At 39.5% G+C, this 15,921-nt stretch overlaps 2 protein-coding genes across 2 annotated transcripts; both read left to right on the top strand.

Annotated features, from left to right (window-relative positions):
- Positions 1–2,541: 2,541 nt before the first annotated feature.
- On the top strand, positions 2,542–4,385 carry LOC114464859 (E3 ubiquitin/ISG15 ligase TRIM25-like). The gene has a single exon (XM_028449484.1). It carries the CDS (start codon positions 2,558–2,560, stop codon positions 4,214–4,216), a length of 1,659 nt encoding a protein of 552 aa, XP_028305285.1. The 5' UTR covers positions 2,542–2,557; the 3' UTR covers positions 4,217–4,385.
- A 7,284-nt stretch (positions 4,386–11,669) lies between these two features.
- LOC114465527 (E3 ubiquitin-protein ligase TRIM16-like) lies at positions 11,670–13,489 on the top strand. Its single transcript, XM_028450599.1, has one exon. The coding sequence runs from the start codon at positions 11,750–11,752 to the stop codon at positions 13,415–13,417; it is 1,668 nt and encodes a 555-aa protein (XP_028306400.1). The 5' UTR covers positions 11,670–11,749; the 3' UTR covers positions 13,418–13,489.
- The last annotated feature ends 2,432 nt before the right edge of the window (positions 13,490–15,921 follow it).

The raw sequence follows: 15,921 nt of genomic DNA, 5'->3' as shown, positions 1-15,921 counted from the left end.
GAAGCAGAGTAAGTGCGTCCCCATCCAGCCTTCACAGGCTGTAATATCATCAGTTTATCATTTTACCAGTTGTTAAAGCTACTGTCTTTACCAGGGAGATAATATTTATTACCGGTGATTGTTTTCTGGAGTTTTACTGGGATTTTTTTACCGGTGATTAGTTCATATCTCCCTTGCGCTCCGCGGTCCAAACTGACACCGTAGCCACACACACGTACGAGTGTGTCACACACGTCACTCAGTCACATTAAGGAAGGTTGTTGTCATTATACGGGGTGGATTAAAGAATGAATAAAGGATTGTTTTATCCCGTTCTTCTCCTTGTTATCATCACATTATAAAAAAGTTTTAAAATAGCAGGAATTAGTGCTGGAAAAGACCGAGTCAAAATGCTTCAGAGTCCGAGACAAGACCAAGACCTTTAAAATTTGGTCTTGAGACCAAGACCGGTCTCGACTACCACAACACTACTATCTCACACTTTTAATCGACGAGCACTTACAGATGATCATGTCAACATGGGCCACAAAAAAAAAAAAAAAACTTTCAAAAGGGCACTTCCTTGGTCCAGAGGGCAAAGGGCAGGTGCTTTCGCACCACCTAGTGTCTACCTGTGCACGCCACTGGTTGTAGATAGCAGTTAGTTCACAAAGCTACCTCTTTTCTTGTCTTGATATATTCTTCATGGAAGAACTTATACCACTTATCAAGTTTATTTGTTCTGGTATTCGCCGCTGCGATTGCCTCGGCATCAGCGAACGAAAAAGCTTGCAAGTTCAGCAACGCTGTTGAAAAATTAAGAGCCATTTTCCCTTAGACCCGCAATAACAGGAAGTTACTCAGCACCAGGAGGCGGTACTTCCGGTTGTCATGAAAAAGGTCTATTGAGCACCAACCTGACACGTGAAACTGCCAGACACCACGGATTGCACTTTTTTGCTGTCATCCTCACAAGATCGCCAACAAAAATCAACGGTGACCAAATGCTTTCTCTCTGTGCGTGAGTTGATGAATATGCTGCCATGATTCTCTGAACCAATCAGTGTCTGCTTTGAGCCTACGTCACATTTTCAGACCAGGGATGCTTTTTTTGGAACCTCAACAAAGGAGATACTAAAAAAAAAGCAGCACCAGGTACCACAGAGGATGTACTTTTTCCCAGTGGAAACGCGCAAAAAGAGAGTAAAGCCGAAACGTGCCATAAGTTATTGTTATTTCTATATAGATTAGTAAATTCATAATTTCTTGTCTGTAACGCAGTTCCATGTCTTATTTCCTGTTTTTTTTTTCACACATTGTGCGTGTTTGTTTACGCTGTACAATGTGTTGTCATGGCCACACCCTCCAAAACCAGTTCCTACATTCTCTCTCTTGAACAGGACAAAGGTGAGCACATTGTAATTAAATGTGAACTATGTCTGAGCTAAAGCAGCTACAAGCTAAAGGAAAACCCCACTTACACGTCCAAAGTACTTTATGACTCTCCATCTACACAACAGCAGCTGGACTTTATTCCAGGGACAGTAGGCGGTGACAGTGGAGTCGCTGCTTTGAAGGCAGCTACAGTAACTAGCATGAGAGCATGTCAACAATGTGATGTGAATGGAGGGAAACAGTTCGTCCTCGTCTGTGTTGGGTTGTCCGGAGAGATGGTGCCTTTTCTGGGCTGTATGGACAAAACAGTTCTGCCGATACGGTTTAAGAAACGTTAAAATAGGTAAACAGACAAGCCAGGTGGTGCTGCTTTGGGTCGCACGCTGTGAAGTGCCCCATAGGTCAGACATTGAGCGATATCACAAAGAAAAAACTAAAACAAAAAGAAGCCCTTAATGTAAAATTAATGGGAGTAAATTGACCGACCAATCAACATTTTTTGTCTGTCCACATCCATCTTCACCTCTGCTGCATCATCAGGATCCATTGGCTGTGTGCCAGCTGATCAAACATGTAGCAAATGTCCTCAAGATGTCTTCGTTTGATGATTGTAGATGACCTTCAGAAAACTTTTCTTCCCTTTCAGATCCAGAATTCATAACAGACTTGTTATTTATAATTTTATAACTCTGGGGGAAAAAAAGACCAAAAGGGCCTTTTGGATCAGGTTAGTTTGTTTGGACGTTTTTTTTTTTTTTTTTTATGTTTGAACAAACGATAATACATTTTCTGTGTTAAAACCAATATGATGTTATGAATCTCTGATTGTTATCCCTGTTGTTGAGATTGCTAATAGTCATATCTAAAGTGTACCACAAAATAAATAAAGAACAGCCTTGTCTCATGCCTAAGTTGATTTTAACAATCTTTTATACAAGGCCATTGGTTTATTTTTTTGTCTTGTTGGTTGGAGTAAAAAAGGTGAAAGTATTCAATGATTCTTGACATTAAACTCTGAGTATCTGTCAAACCAGTTCACCTCCTGGATTCTAGCTCTTTGTTCCTCGCTCAGACAGGCAGTGTCTGCGTGGGTGTAACCAGGAAGTGCTGAGCACTGATACACGCTGTAAAGTAACTCTGCACTTAGACTCTTTTCAGGGAGTGACAGTGACAGACTGCTGAAATGGAGCAGCAAGGAGCTGAGCTACAGAAAGGAACCTTGTCTTGTTCCATCTGTCTGGAATTCCTGAAAGAGCCGGTGACCACTTCCTGTGGACACAGCTACTGTGGGACGTGTATCAACAAACACTGGGATGAAGAGAAGAAGAAGCGCATCTACACCTGTCCTCAGTGCAGAGAGACATTCATGAGGAGGCCAGTTCTAAAGAAAAACACCACCTTAGCAGAGTTAGTGGAGGAGCTGAGGAAGAACAGACTTCAAGATGATTCTGATGTTCAAAAATTTGCTGCAGCTGAAGACGTGGCCTGTGATTCCTGCACTGGGAGGAAACTGAAAGCCTTCAAATCCTGTTTGAACTGTGTGGCCTCTTATTGTGAAAAACACCTTCAGCCTCATCATGAATCTGCTGCATTCAAGAGACACAAACTGGTGGATCCTTCCAAGAAGATCCAGGAGATGATCTGCTCTCGTCATGATGAGGTGATGAAGATGTTCTGCCGCACTGATCAGCAGTGTATCTGTATTCTCTGCTCCATGGAGGAACATAAAGACCACAACACAGTTTCAGCTGCAACAGAAAGGACTGAGAAACAGAGAGAGCTGCAGGAGAGTCGAGCTGACATCTACAAGAACATCCAGGACAGAGAGAAAGATGTGGAGCTGCTTAAAGAGCAGGAGAAGACCATCAACCTCTCTGCTGATCAGACAGTGGAGCACAGCGAGCAGATCTTCAGTGAGCTGATCTTTCTCCTCCACATAAGAAGTTCTGAGCTGGAGAAGGAGGTCCGATCCAAGCAGCAGACTGAAGTGAGTGCAGTCCGAGCGCTTCAGGAGAAGCTGGAGCAGGAGATCAGTGAGCTGAAGAAGAGAGACGCTGAGCTGCAGCAGCTCTCCCACACTGAGGATCACATCCAGTTTGTCCTCAGCTACAGCTCCCTGTCAGCGTTCAGTGTGTCCACACACTCCTCCATCATCCACAGAGGTCCTGAGAGCTGCTTTGAGGAGGTGACAGCAGCTGTGTTAGAGCTCAGAGAACATCTCAACAAAGTTCTGATAGAGGACTGGACCAAAGTCTGTCACACTTTGGAGAGAGTGGATGATCTACCATCAGAGCCGACGAGCAGAGCTGGATTATTAGAGTATTCACAGGAAATCACTCTGGATCCAAACACAGCTCATAGATGGATCAGATTATCAAAAGGAAACAGAAAAGTAACAATGCTTTTTAAAGATCAGCATCATCCTGATCATCCAGACAGGTTCACTGAATGGCCTCAGGTCCTGAGCAGAGAGAGTCTGACTGGTCGTTGTTACTGGGAGGTGGAGGTGAGAGGGAGAGGAGTTTATGTATCAGTCGCATACAAGAGTATCAGCAGAGCAGGGGCAGGGGAGGAATGTTTTTTTGGAGCTAATGACAAATCATGGATGTTATTCTGTTCTTCAAACAGTTACACATTTATTCACAACAACATAGAGTCTCCAGTCCCAGGTCCTCAGTCCTCCAGAATAGGAGTGTACGTGGATCACACAGCAGGTATTCTGTCCTTCTACAGCGTCTCTGAAACAATGACTCTCCTCTACAGACTCTACACGACTTTCACTGAACCTCTACACGCTGGAATTTATGTTTATGGAGGTAGTGCTGAACTCTGCAAACTGTAATTGAAATGACTGTATTTACATGCACGCACACACTCGTGCACCTGTAAAATATGTTTTTGTTTATTCATCAGCTTCAGTTTTTTTCCCAAACAATCAAATTGTGATCAATCATGAAGGAAAATGCTTGTTGTTGTTGTTGTTGTTGTTGTTGTACTTCAACAGATTCTTCTTGGGGGTATTTCACAAAACCTAGATACGGGATATATCCAGTATAATCTGTTATCCTAGATTAGTTAATCCATTACAGTGAGCTTCTAAATGTTGTATTGCCATGTTTCATGTTCATGTAATTATTATTTTTTCTAATAAGCTACATTATTGCACTGAGATTTATTTTGCTTTTTTGTAAATTTTTAGCTACTGTCAAACAAAAATATTAAAATGAACATACATGAAAATAGACAAAATGACACTGAGAGTACAAACGACAACGAAAGTTAGACAAAAACAAAGAACTTGACAATCTATCTATGAAAGCATAGGAGATCTGCGGGCGTGCGTGTGTGTGGAGTGAATTTCTCCCCGACTCGGTGTTTGTTGAACCTAAAACTTATAAACTGCTTCCAAATACCCGGAGTGTGTGAATCCGTTAATTTGGAGTAATTTGGTCATTTCCAAATGTTTTTTTTTAATTTAATTTTGGCTTGACGGCACATTGAAGTTCACCCAGAAGTGAAACCAACTTTACTTAAGCTCCCACTATATGGATACATACTTCCGACGGGCACTGTACTAGTCTACTAATAAAAGCAAGGAAGGTCTGTGTGTGTGCGTGTGTGTGTAGCAAATATCTCCCCATCGCGGTGCCTGTTCAACCTAAAACTTTGTTGACGGCTTCCAAATGCCCCAAATTTATGCATCCGTTATTTTGGTGTAATTTGGTCATTTTCAAATGTTCATTTTAATTTTATTTCACTTCAGGGCACAGAAGTGAAACCTATTCAGCTTTTGACCTCAGTGTGTGAGGGGGTGCTAGCGCACCATCTATATTTATTTCACTGCACAGCTCCTCACCGAGTGCGACCAGAGCCAATCGCTGCACGCACAGCCAAGCAGACACGGGCTGTGTCCGAAATGGCGCACTACGCACTACAAGTCTAGTGTACATCCGGGTATTTCTGGCGGCCATAATCTGTGCAGACCAGCGAATTGGGACCACTACGCACTGAATATGAGTGAGAATAGTGCATAGTGCCCCATTTTGGACACAGCCACGGACTGCAAACACACGAGTGAGAGAGGAAGATAGTTTAGACCAGAGATGGGAGAGGGGCGTCTGAGCAGCCGGCGAAAGCGCATGCGTGTGTGAGCCACAGAGTAGCGAGTCTCACATACACACACATACACAAAACAACAACAACATTTTAAAATACTCAAAACTAAATATTTATACAAAAAATACACAAAATGACAACAGAAATGCACAAAACTTCACTAAAAAATATACAAAAATACACAAATGTTTCCAGAATCACACTAAAATGGCAACAAAAAACAATAATTATACATAAAATGCACAAAAACACAACTGAAAGATATACAAAAATACACATAATGACGTAAAACAAAAAACTAAACAATATTTATACAAACCGTACACAGAATGACAACAGAAATGCACAAAAATATTCAAAATGACTCCAAAAAACACACATTACAGAAAAATACACCAAACAACCACAAAAATATGAAAATGACTCAAAATACTCAAAGCTAAATATTTATACAAAAAAAATACATACTGTAAAATGACAACAGAAATCAACCTTCAAACACATACTCATACTCATTTGGTCATAATTAACTCTACTTAAGCTCCCACTATATGAATACATACTTCCGACGGGTACTGTACTAGTCACTGAAAAGTAGAAAAACACACAACAGATGGAAATAGACACAAACTCTTTGTTTTTTCTTGTATGATGTTCAGTTTGGTCATTAATTAACAAAGTTGTTGAAAATGTGACCCTTGGATGTTATTATATAGCTGATATTATTTATTTAGCCTCAAACTGAATTCATCACTTCAAATACAAGTTTGAATTTTAATTAAAAAAAATTTTGAAGGAAAAACAGACAAAACTGTACCAAGATGTTACTGTCAGCCAGGGTAAAATCACTGAAACAGAATTTACAAAAAATAAAAAAATAAAAATAAATTATAAACACTTTATTTGTCAAAGTACTCAAACATTTTTAGCTTTTGAATAAAATGATTACAAAAAAATGTAATCTAATAAAAACAAATCTAGTGGTGCTATTGCTAGATCAATGCTAATGCTAGGTTAATAATATTGCTAGGTTAATGCTAATGATAGGTTGATGCTAATGCAAGGCTGATGCTAATGCTAATGCTAGGTCAGTGTTAATGCTAGTTTGATGCTAATGGTAGGTTAGTGCTATTGCGAGGCAAATGCTAATTCTAAATTGATGATAATGCTAGGTTAGTGCTAATGCTAGATCAATGCTAATTTCTAGGTTAATACTATTGCTCGGTTAATGCTAAGACTATGCTAATGTTATGCTAATCAGAGCTGCCAAGCCTCACCCTTTCAGCGTAGCAGCCCCGTAATTTCACCCATTCTCACACCACACGCCACACTTGACATTTCTCACACTTATATTTCTCCATTCAATACTTTATTTTATTTTTACGTGATAATGAACTTTGGTCCTCGCGGCTTGCCGTAGCTCGGGTAACTCTGATTGACTGACGGAGATAACCAATCCCAGACCAATCCATGTCTCCTTGTGCCTAAATCTAACAACCACGGCAGGCATCACACAATAATAAACCAATCAGAAGCAACGTAAGGTGGGTCTTGACGAGCAGTCTCTAACGACACCTCACACAATATGCACCGACTCGTCGACATGCTTTCAGAAAGAAAGTTTCTAGAGGACAGATGCCGTCTGAGATGGTATGTAACTACCCAATTTTGTTCACTGTTTATATTGGTGTGTTATAGCGTTTGTTTACTCATCTCAAAAACTAACAATTTGTGTGTGTGTCTCTCTCTCACTCACACAGAGTTAGCTGAGCTGCTTCCTCTGTGTTAGTAATGAAGAAAAAAGTCAAAAGTGACCCAAAATGTTGTTATTGTGCTGCTAGTGATTAATAAAAGGGTCTTTGTGGGTCCACTGACTTTGACCCATTATTGTTTTTGGTTGATATCGCCTATTGCCATTTTCAGGAAAAAATATAGAGATATGAATATAGGTCCATATCACCCAGGCCTAATGTAACCAAAGCAGTAACGTTTTATCCTGTAAAGGATATGATTGTCTAAACTGTGTGAAATGAGGTGTTCAAACACTGCTTAAAGTAGGATTTTATGAATATGAATGTGTTACCTAAAAAGCAAATGGAAATCACTAGATTGATATGCTGCCTTGTTATGTAGCAAGTGTTGCTAATGCTAATGCTACACCACTTTAGTTAAACAAAGTAAAAAGACTGTGTGTGACTAAAAGAACATATCAGCCCTTTTGTTTGATGTTAATTGTACTTGGAACCAGTTTGATAAATTGCTTACATACAATTTTAAAAAATATTTGAAAAATACCTTGTCTTAAATTATCTTTTATTAGTTTTTTCCATTTAGGGCGATGAGTTTAAGTTGGTGAATTGGTTTGTTTTATAAGTAAATAACTTTAAAATAGTCTAACTGATTTAAATGAAAAAAAATTGTGATCGTGATTTTACAAAGAATAAATCGTGATATGATTTTTGTCTGTGCTAGACATGAACTTAAATTAATTAAAACTCTTATTCAGCTACTAGCAGTGTTATGGACACTGCTAGTAGCTGACTTGCACTTGTAGGTTATATCAGCATAAATCTACTTATAAAAGCAAGGGAGGTCTGTGTGTGTGTGTGTGTGTGGAGCAAATATCTCCCCGACACAGTGCGAGTTCGACCTGAAACTCGGTCGACGGGTTCCAAATACCCCGAGTGTGTGTATCTGTTATTTTGGAGTAATTTGGTCATTTCAAAATGTTTATTTGAATTTTATTTCACTTCTGGACGGCCCCGAAATGAAACCTATTCATCTTTTGACCACAGGGTGTGAAGGGGCGCTAGCGCACCATCTGTTGAGAGACGACTTCCGGCATCCGTCTTGGCAAAACAGATGAACTGTGAATCAACTGCTATTCATCCACGTTCCAAATACCCCGAGTGTGTGCATCTGTTATTTTGGAGTAATTTGGTGAAAACATTAATTTTATAATTACGGCTCCCTCGGTAACAGCGCGCTACTTCCGGTTCCGGGTTCATGACGCCACCATGTCGCAGGTTGTTTGGGTTAAAAAAAAAAAAAAGGTCAATATTAATAACGTTTTTGTACCGCTAAAAGTCATTAAAGTTAATATTTCATGATTATTCAATATTATTCCCGTGATTCCAAACTTCCTTTAAATCTCCGGTCACGGACTTCACTTCCTCCGTCGTCTCATGACTGTGAGTTGTGGCTGTGCTGACGGACGTTAGTCGACCTTATCACAAACTATCTGGTTATTCAGACAGACGAATGTAACATTTTTGTGGGCCCACAACACGGCTCTACTTTGATTATTGTTTGTTCTGCGCAAGGGTAAGTGTTCTTATATTATTCTATGTGCTAAGAAAGGATGCTAGCAGCTACAATGTAAAGACACACGCACGCACGCACGCACACACACACGGCTGATGCGGATCACACAGACCCATTTAGAGAGAATTGCGACTTTTGTGTTGCAAAACGTTTATTTTTCGTGGTACTTCTCTTAGTGTGTACAAAAATGACTCCTGAATCACACTACAATGGCAACAAAAACAATAAATGTACAAAAAATGCACAAAAACACAACAGAAAGATACAAAAATACACATGACTCCAAAAAACATACATTACAGAAAAATACACCAAACAAAAAAAATATAAAAGTGAGTAAAAAAAACAAACAACAAACACATTTATCATGCACATGTCCCATAGAATTAAACCAGGAACATTGCACCCACATTTTGCACCCGCAATTATACCCCTTATGCTCCCACGTTAATGTATACTTCCGACTGGCACTGTACTAGTACATAGTAAATGAAACAAATGCCTTGTCTAATTTAATGTTCATTTGAACTGTGCTTATGATTATTTTTGTATGTAATAGTGTATTTCTATAGACATTGAGTCTGCTGCTAAGACATTCATTCAATCAAAAATCACTTGATGCGAGGTGTGTTGCTGACCGGAGAAACACAGACGTAGGGACGGAGTGAAGCTAAGTGAAGGCTTGCAGGAGTTTTGACGAGTTTGACAGACTTCAGCGTGGAGAGCGGAGGACGGGTCGTACCGTGCAGGACCAGGTGAAGAGAGCCGCGGACGAGGAGGAGGCCACTGCTGGTTAACGATTTTACGTGTTGGATTCCATTGTGTGTGTCTTTGTATACTGTTATTCATCCATCTTAAAATATAGTTCATATAAAGTTGTTTAAACATATTTCATCTCTGGATCTCAGTGTTATTGATTAGGATTATATAGTGAATTAGTTGTGTATATTGGTGGGATCATACACTTTTGAGGTACACTTTTGTGGTATCTATCTTTACAAATTTAACTGAACCCTAGCACCCCTCCATTCTCAAGAAGGGCTTCATATAGAGTGGTGTGCAGGTGCTACATTTATGATTCTCCGTTTACACAATAGTAGCTGGATTTATTCCAGGGACAGTTGGCGGCGACAGTGGAGTCGCTGCTTTGAAGGCGGCTAACTAGCATGATAGCATGTCAACAATGTGAAAACGGTGCATCCTCGTCTGCGTCGGGTTGTCCGGAGAGATGGTGCCTTTTCTGGGCAGTATGGACAAAACAGTTCTGCCAGTATGGTTTAAGAAACGTTCAAATAGGTAAACAGACAAGCCAGGTGGTGCTGCTTTGGGTCGCACGCTATGAAGCTTTTCGTAGGTCAGACATTGAGGCGATATCACAGGAGAAAAACTAGAACAAAAATAAGCCCTACGCTGTCTTTATCTTATAATCCTTTTCACGTTGGGAAATCTAGCTCTCATTCAGTTCTCGCGCTTGAGGTCAAAGGTCAAGAGGTATAAACTTGCCTTGGCTGACGGTGTAGGCAGTGAGTCTGATGGAGATCTAGTTTTTTTCCTGTTAGAGCATTGATTACTTGAAAGATTTTTTGAACGTATCGGTCTCCAAGGTAGAAAGGCCGAGTTAGCTGCTAAAGCTAATGCTGCACACGAGCTAAAAATTGAAATTTTTCCTGACTTTTCAAACGGTGACCAATCAGCTAAACAGTGCTGTTTCACTTATCAGCCTGTTTAGTGTCCATCTTTGTGCACTTCCTTCAGATTTGTAAATTTAATTAAAATAATAGCTTAATAAAAAATAATCATGGACCTGGTTAGTGGATGGTGTTCCTTGTAAATGTATCTTTTCAAAGTGAGAACTCATACTGTGCTTTTCACACTCAGAAATCTTGCTTTACCATCAATAATAATAATACATTTTATTTATAAGCACTTTTCAAAAACTCAAAGACACTTTACAGTTGTAAAAACAACTACTCAAGTCACAAAAATAAATGAACAACATTATAGGTAAATACAGAGCAATCATAAGTTAAAAGCTTGGGAGAAGGAGTGTGGAAGCAGATCTGTCGCTTTGATACTGTTTCTAACATCGGTTCAGAAAAGTGCACCAATATGTGCATCATTCCCGGGTAAAGGCCGAATCCCGCCCGCTGGAGATCCAGGTAGTCTGTGTTTTCGTCCACCACGGGTCACCTGTGTAGAAGTGAGAGGACTGCTGCTGAGCTGCTCCCATTGATTTATATAAGTGCTCGGATCGGCCGAAAGTGGCGTCAGCGGAAAACCCTGGTCCCACTGAGTCTGAATGTGTGTAATATTAATAATATAAACACTATTAAAACACTAAAATCTCTGGAATAAAATTACATACTCTGTTAGGTTGGATATATCAACAGAGTGAACAAGCCTGTTTATATCCCTCTCGACTTGGGAACCCCCAGGTCGCGCATGTGCAGTTCCAGAGTGTGAAAAGGCTGATTATAACATGATCGTGTCCAGCAGCTTTAACATAAACTTAATGGAAGCTGTTATTGAGATTGCTAATAGTCACGTCCAGTGGCTCAATGGCAAAAGTGAACCAAAAAGGAGATAAAGAACAGTCTCGTCTCATACCTTAATTACTTTATACAAGGCCATTGTTTTTTTTTGTTTTTTTGTCTTGTTGGTTGGAGTAAAAAAGGTGAATCCAACTATAAAATATTCCCCTCAACGCCAAACCTTTGCAGAAAGTATTCAGTGATTCTTGACGTTAAACTCTGAGTATCTGTCGAACCAGTTCACCTCCTGGATTCCTTGGCTCTGAGCCCACAGCTCTTTGTTCCTCTCTCATACCTACAGTGTGTGTATGTGTGTGTAACCAGGAAGTGCTGAGCGCTGACACATGCTGTAAAATAACTGCACTCAGACTGGTTTCAGAGAGTGACAGTGACAGACTGCTGAAATGGAGCAGCAAGGAGCTGAGCTACAGACAGAAACCTTCTCCTGTGCCATCTGTCTGGACCTCCTGAAGGAGCCGGTGACCACTTCCTGTGGACACAGCTACTGCAGAACCTGTATCAGCAACCACTGGGATGCAGAAGAGGAGAAGAAGACCTACAGTTGTCCTCAGTGTAGAGAGACATTCAGACAGAGGCCTGTCCTGAGGAAAAGCACCATGTTAGCAGAGTTAGTGGAGGAGCTGAAGAAGAACAGACTTCAAGATGATCCTGATGATCAAAGATTTGCTGCAGCTGAAGATGTGGCCTGTGATTTCTGCACTGGGAGGAAACTGAAAGCCTTCAAGTCCTGTTTGAACTGTGTGGCCTCTTATTGTGAAAAACACCTTCAGCCTCATCATGAATCTGCTGCATTAAAGAGACACAAACTGGTGGATCCCTCCAAGAAGATCCAGGACACAATCTGCTCTTGCCATGATGAGGTGATAAAGATGTTTTGCCGCACTGATCAGCAGTGTATCTGTATTCTTTGCTCCACGGAGGAACATAAAGACCACAACATAGTTTCAGCTGCAGCAGAAAGGACTGAGAAACAGAGAGAGCTGCAGGAGAGTCTAGCTGACATCCACAAGAACATCCGGGACAGAGAGAAAGATGTGGAGCTGCTAAAAGAGAAAGAGAAGACCATCAACCTCTCTGCTGATCAGACAGTGGAGCACAGCGAGGAGATGTTCACTGAGCTGATCCGTCTCCTCCACCAAAGAAGCTCTGAGCTGGAGAAGGAGGTCAGATCCAAGCAGCAGACTGAAGTGAGTGCAGTCCAAGCGCTTCGGGAGAAGCTGAAGCAGGAGATCAGTGAGCTGAAGAAGAGAGACGCTGAGCTGCAGCAGCTCTCCCACACTGAGGATCACATCCAGTTTGTCCTCAGCTACAGCTCCCTGTCAGTGCTCAGTGTGTCCACACACTCCTCCATCATCCACAGAGGTCCTGGAAGCTGCTTTGAGGAGGTGAGAGCAGCTGTGTCAGAGCTCAGAGAACATCTCCACAAAGCCCTGATGGAGAACTGGACCAAAGTCTGTCACAATGTGGAGAGAGTAGATGTTTTACCACCAGAGCCGAGGAGCAGAGCTGAATTTTTAGAGTATTCACAGGAAATCACTCTGGATCCAAAGACAGCTAACAAACGTCTCAGATTATCGGAAGGAAACAGAAAAGTAACGAGAATGTTAGTAGATCTGTATCAATTTCGTCATCCAGACAGGTTCACTGATTGGTGGCAGGTCATGAGCACAGAGAGTCTGACTGGTCGTTGTTACTGGGAAGTGGCGGTGGGAGGGGGAGGAGTTGGCGTATCAGTCGCATACAAGAGTATCAGCAGAGCAGGGAGAGGGAAGGAATGTGGATTTGGATTTAATAACAAATCATGGATGTTATTCTGTTCTCCAAACAGTTACACATTTTATCACAACAGCATAGAGTCTCCAGTGTCAGATCCTCAGTCCTCCAGAATAGGAGTGTACGTGGATCACACAGCAGGTATTCTGTCCTTCTACAGCGTCTCTGAAACAATGACTCTCCTCCACAGAGTCATCACCACCTTCACTGAACCTCTACACGCTGGATTTATTGTTCATTATAATGGAGATAATGCTGAACTCTGTAAACTGAAATGATTTTGTACACACACACACACACACACCTGTAAAAAAATGTTCCTGTTTATTCATCAGCTTCAGTTTTTTCTCCCCGATCAATCAGATTGTGATCAATAATGAAGGAAAACAGTTGTTGTTGTTATTTGTTGTATTTCAACAGATTCTTCTTGGGGGCTGTTATCCTGGATTAGATAATCCATTACAGTGAGTTTCTAAATGTTGTATTTCCATGTTTTTTTCTCATAAACCACATTATTGTACAGAGATTTAATTTGCTCTCTTGTATATTTTTTCTGCTGACAAAAATTAACACACACACAAAATGACAATTATGAAATGATTAAAAAAACATAAATAACAAAAATAGTCAAATTGACGCTAAGAGTACGAACAACAACAGAAACTAGAATATTTGCATTTCCTGAAGAAAATGCAAGTGAGGATGCATGTGCTGGCCCGCATCGCACTGCATTAGCATATTATTAACCTAGCAATAGCGTTAACATTGTAATAACTTAGCAATAATCGCTAAAACCAGTTAGAAGTCCAGTTTATACCAGTATTATGTGTTAAAATCCCAGTATGGAAGGAAAACCCAGTTAAACCAGTTAGAAGTCCAATTTACACAGTAGTATATGTTACATTCCCAGTTTAGAGGGAAAAACCATTCAAACCAGTTAGAAGTCCAGTTTACACAGTAGTATATGTTACATTACTAGTATGGAGAGGAAAAACCATTCAAACCAGTTAGAAGTCCAGTTCATACAGTAGTATATGTAAATTCCTAGTTTGAGCTGAAAGTGATCAAACAGCTAAACATGTCAAAGTTTGAATGGTGGAAATCCATAAAAAATGGCAGAGCAGTAAACAATTTAGTTTGTAAGTGTGAAATGAGAACCTGCAAACTACACACAAAAGTATTGGTGATGAAGAGCTGAATTTTCTAAACATTTCAAAGTTTGAATGGTGGAAATTGGTTGAAAACGTTGAAAAATTTTGAAAAAATTGAAATAGGTTGAAAAAGTTGAAAAATTTTGAAAAAATTGAAATAGGTTGAAAAAGTTGAAATAGGTTAAAAAAAGTTGAAATAGGTTGAAAAAGTTGAAATAAGTCGTAATGGGTTGGTTGTAGTAGCTGAACATGTTAAAGATTGAATGGTTTGGATCAGTTACAAAATGGCTGACGATGAGGGCTTAAAAGTTCCAATAAGGAGGAAAAAAGTTGGAACTTTCAATGTAAGTGGAAGAGAGCAAAAAGTTCCACGAGAAATAACTCAAAAAGTTGAAAAGTTTTTAAAAAGCTGGAACACAGCAGAGAAGTGCAGAATTTTCTGAAAAGTTTGATATCTTAATTGTTGAATTTAGTTGAAATTTGTGGGATGTGTTTGAGGATACGGACGTAGAAGAATAATAAAGGGGAATGAATACAATAGTGAGGATGTATTGGCATCCTCACTAATTACACAAAAAGAACAAACACAAAGGACTCCACAATGACTGAAAGGAAGAAAAACACACAACAGATGGAAATAGACACAAATCCTTTGTTATTTCTTGTATGAATTTCAGTTTGGACATTAATGTAAATGCTGACAGTCGTTGTTGATAATGTTACACTTATGATATTCTATAGCTGATATTATGTATTTATTATTTATTTAGCCTCCAACTGAATTCATCAGATAAAAAACGGACACAACTGTACCAACACGTCAGTGTCAGTCAATTTTAATAAACATTTTAAAATCATTGAAACAGAATTTACAAAAAAAAAAAAAACACAATTTATAAACTCTTTATTTGTGCAAGAACTCAGAACATTTTTAGCTTTTGATTAAAATGATTTGAACATATTTTTTTTATTACAGATGGAGAAAAATTAGTTAAAGTTGTAATCTAATGAGAACAAAATCTAGTGAATAAAAAAAAAATTCAAACAGTAAAACTACACAAACTAGTATACAAATATTGTTCAGAAGTGATTCAGAACAATTATTCAATTAATTATTAAATCAGGAACATATTGTAATTATAAATACACAGATATAAATAAACAAAAATACGACGGACGAACTGGCGCCCTGTCCGGGGTGTACCCCGTCTAACGCCTGATGGCAGCTGGAGATAGGCACCAGCAGACCCCCATGGCACTGAAATTAGGGGCAAACAGGTTGGAAAATGGATGGATAGAAGATTATAGACACATGTAAATAAATAGGAGCAGAAATTAATATTTGAGAGGTATAAACTTACATTTTTAGAAAAGATTAGAATGTTTTTAGTGTCATTATATACAAGGTACAATGAAATTAAGATCCGTGGTGCAAGATACAAAAAAAAAAAAAAAAAAAATTCAATAAGTGTATTTACAAAGGGAGCCACAATAAATAAATAAACAAATAAACAGAACAACAATGGCAAGGATAAATATAATTTTTTTTGGAAGTTTTTTTAAATTATTCATTTTTTTAAGGGAGGCCGTTTAGGGGAAAACACAGTGAAAATGAAAAAAAAAAAGACACA

Source organism: Gouania willdenowi, chromosome 6 (assembly GCF_900634775.1).
Source record: "Gouania willdenowi chromosome 6, fGouWil2.1, whole genome shotgun sequence".
NCBI classification, from domain to species: domain Eukaryota; kingdom Metazoa; phylum Chordata; class Actinopteri; order Blenniiformes; family Gobiesocidae; genus Gouania; species Gouania willdenowi.
This window is presented reverse-complemented; position numbering and strand designations above follow the sequence as displayed.

Coding starts and splice junctions, on each gene's coding strand:
- LOC114464859 (XM_028449484.1), top strand. CDS start 2,558: ATGGAGCAGCAAGGAGCTGAGCTACAGAAAGGAACCTTGTCTTGTTCC.
- LOC114465527 (XM_028450599.1), top strand. CDS start 11,750: ATGGAGCAGCAAGGAGCTGAGCTACAGACAGAAACCTTCTCCTGTGCC.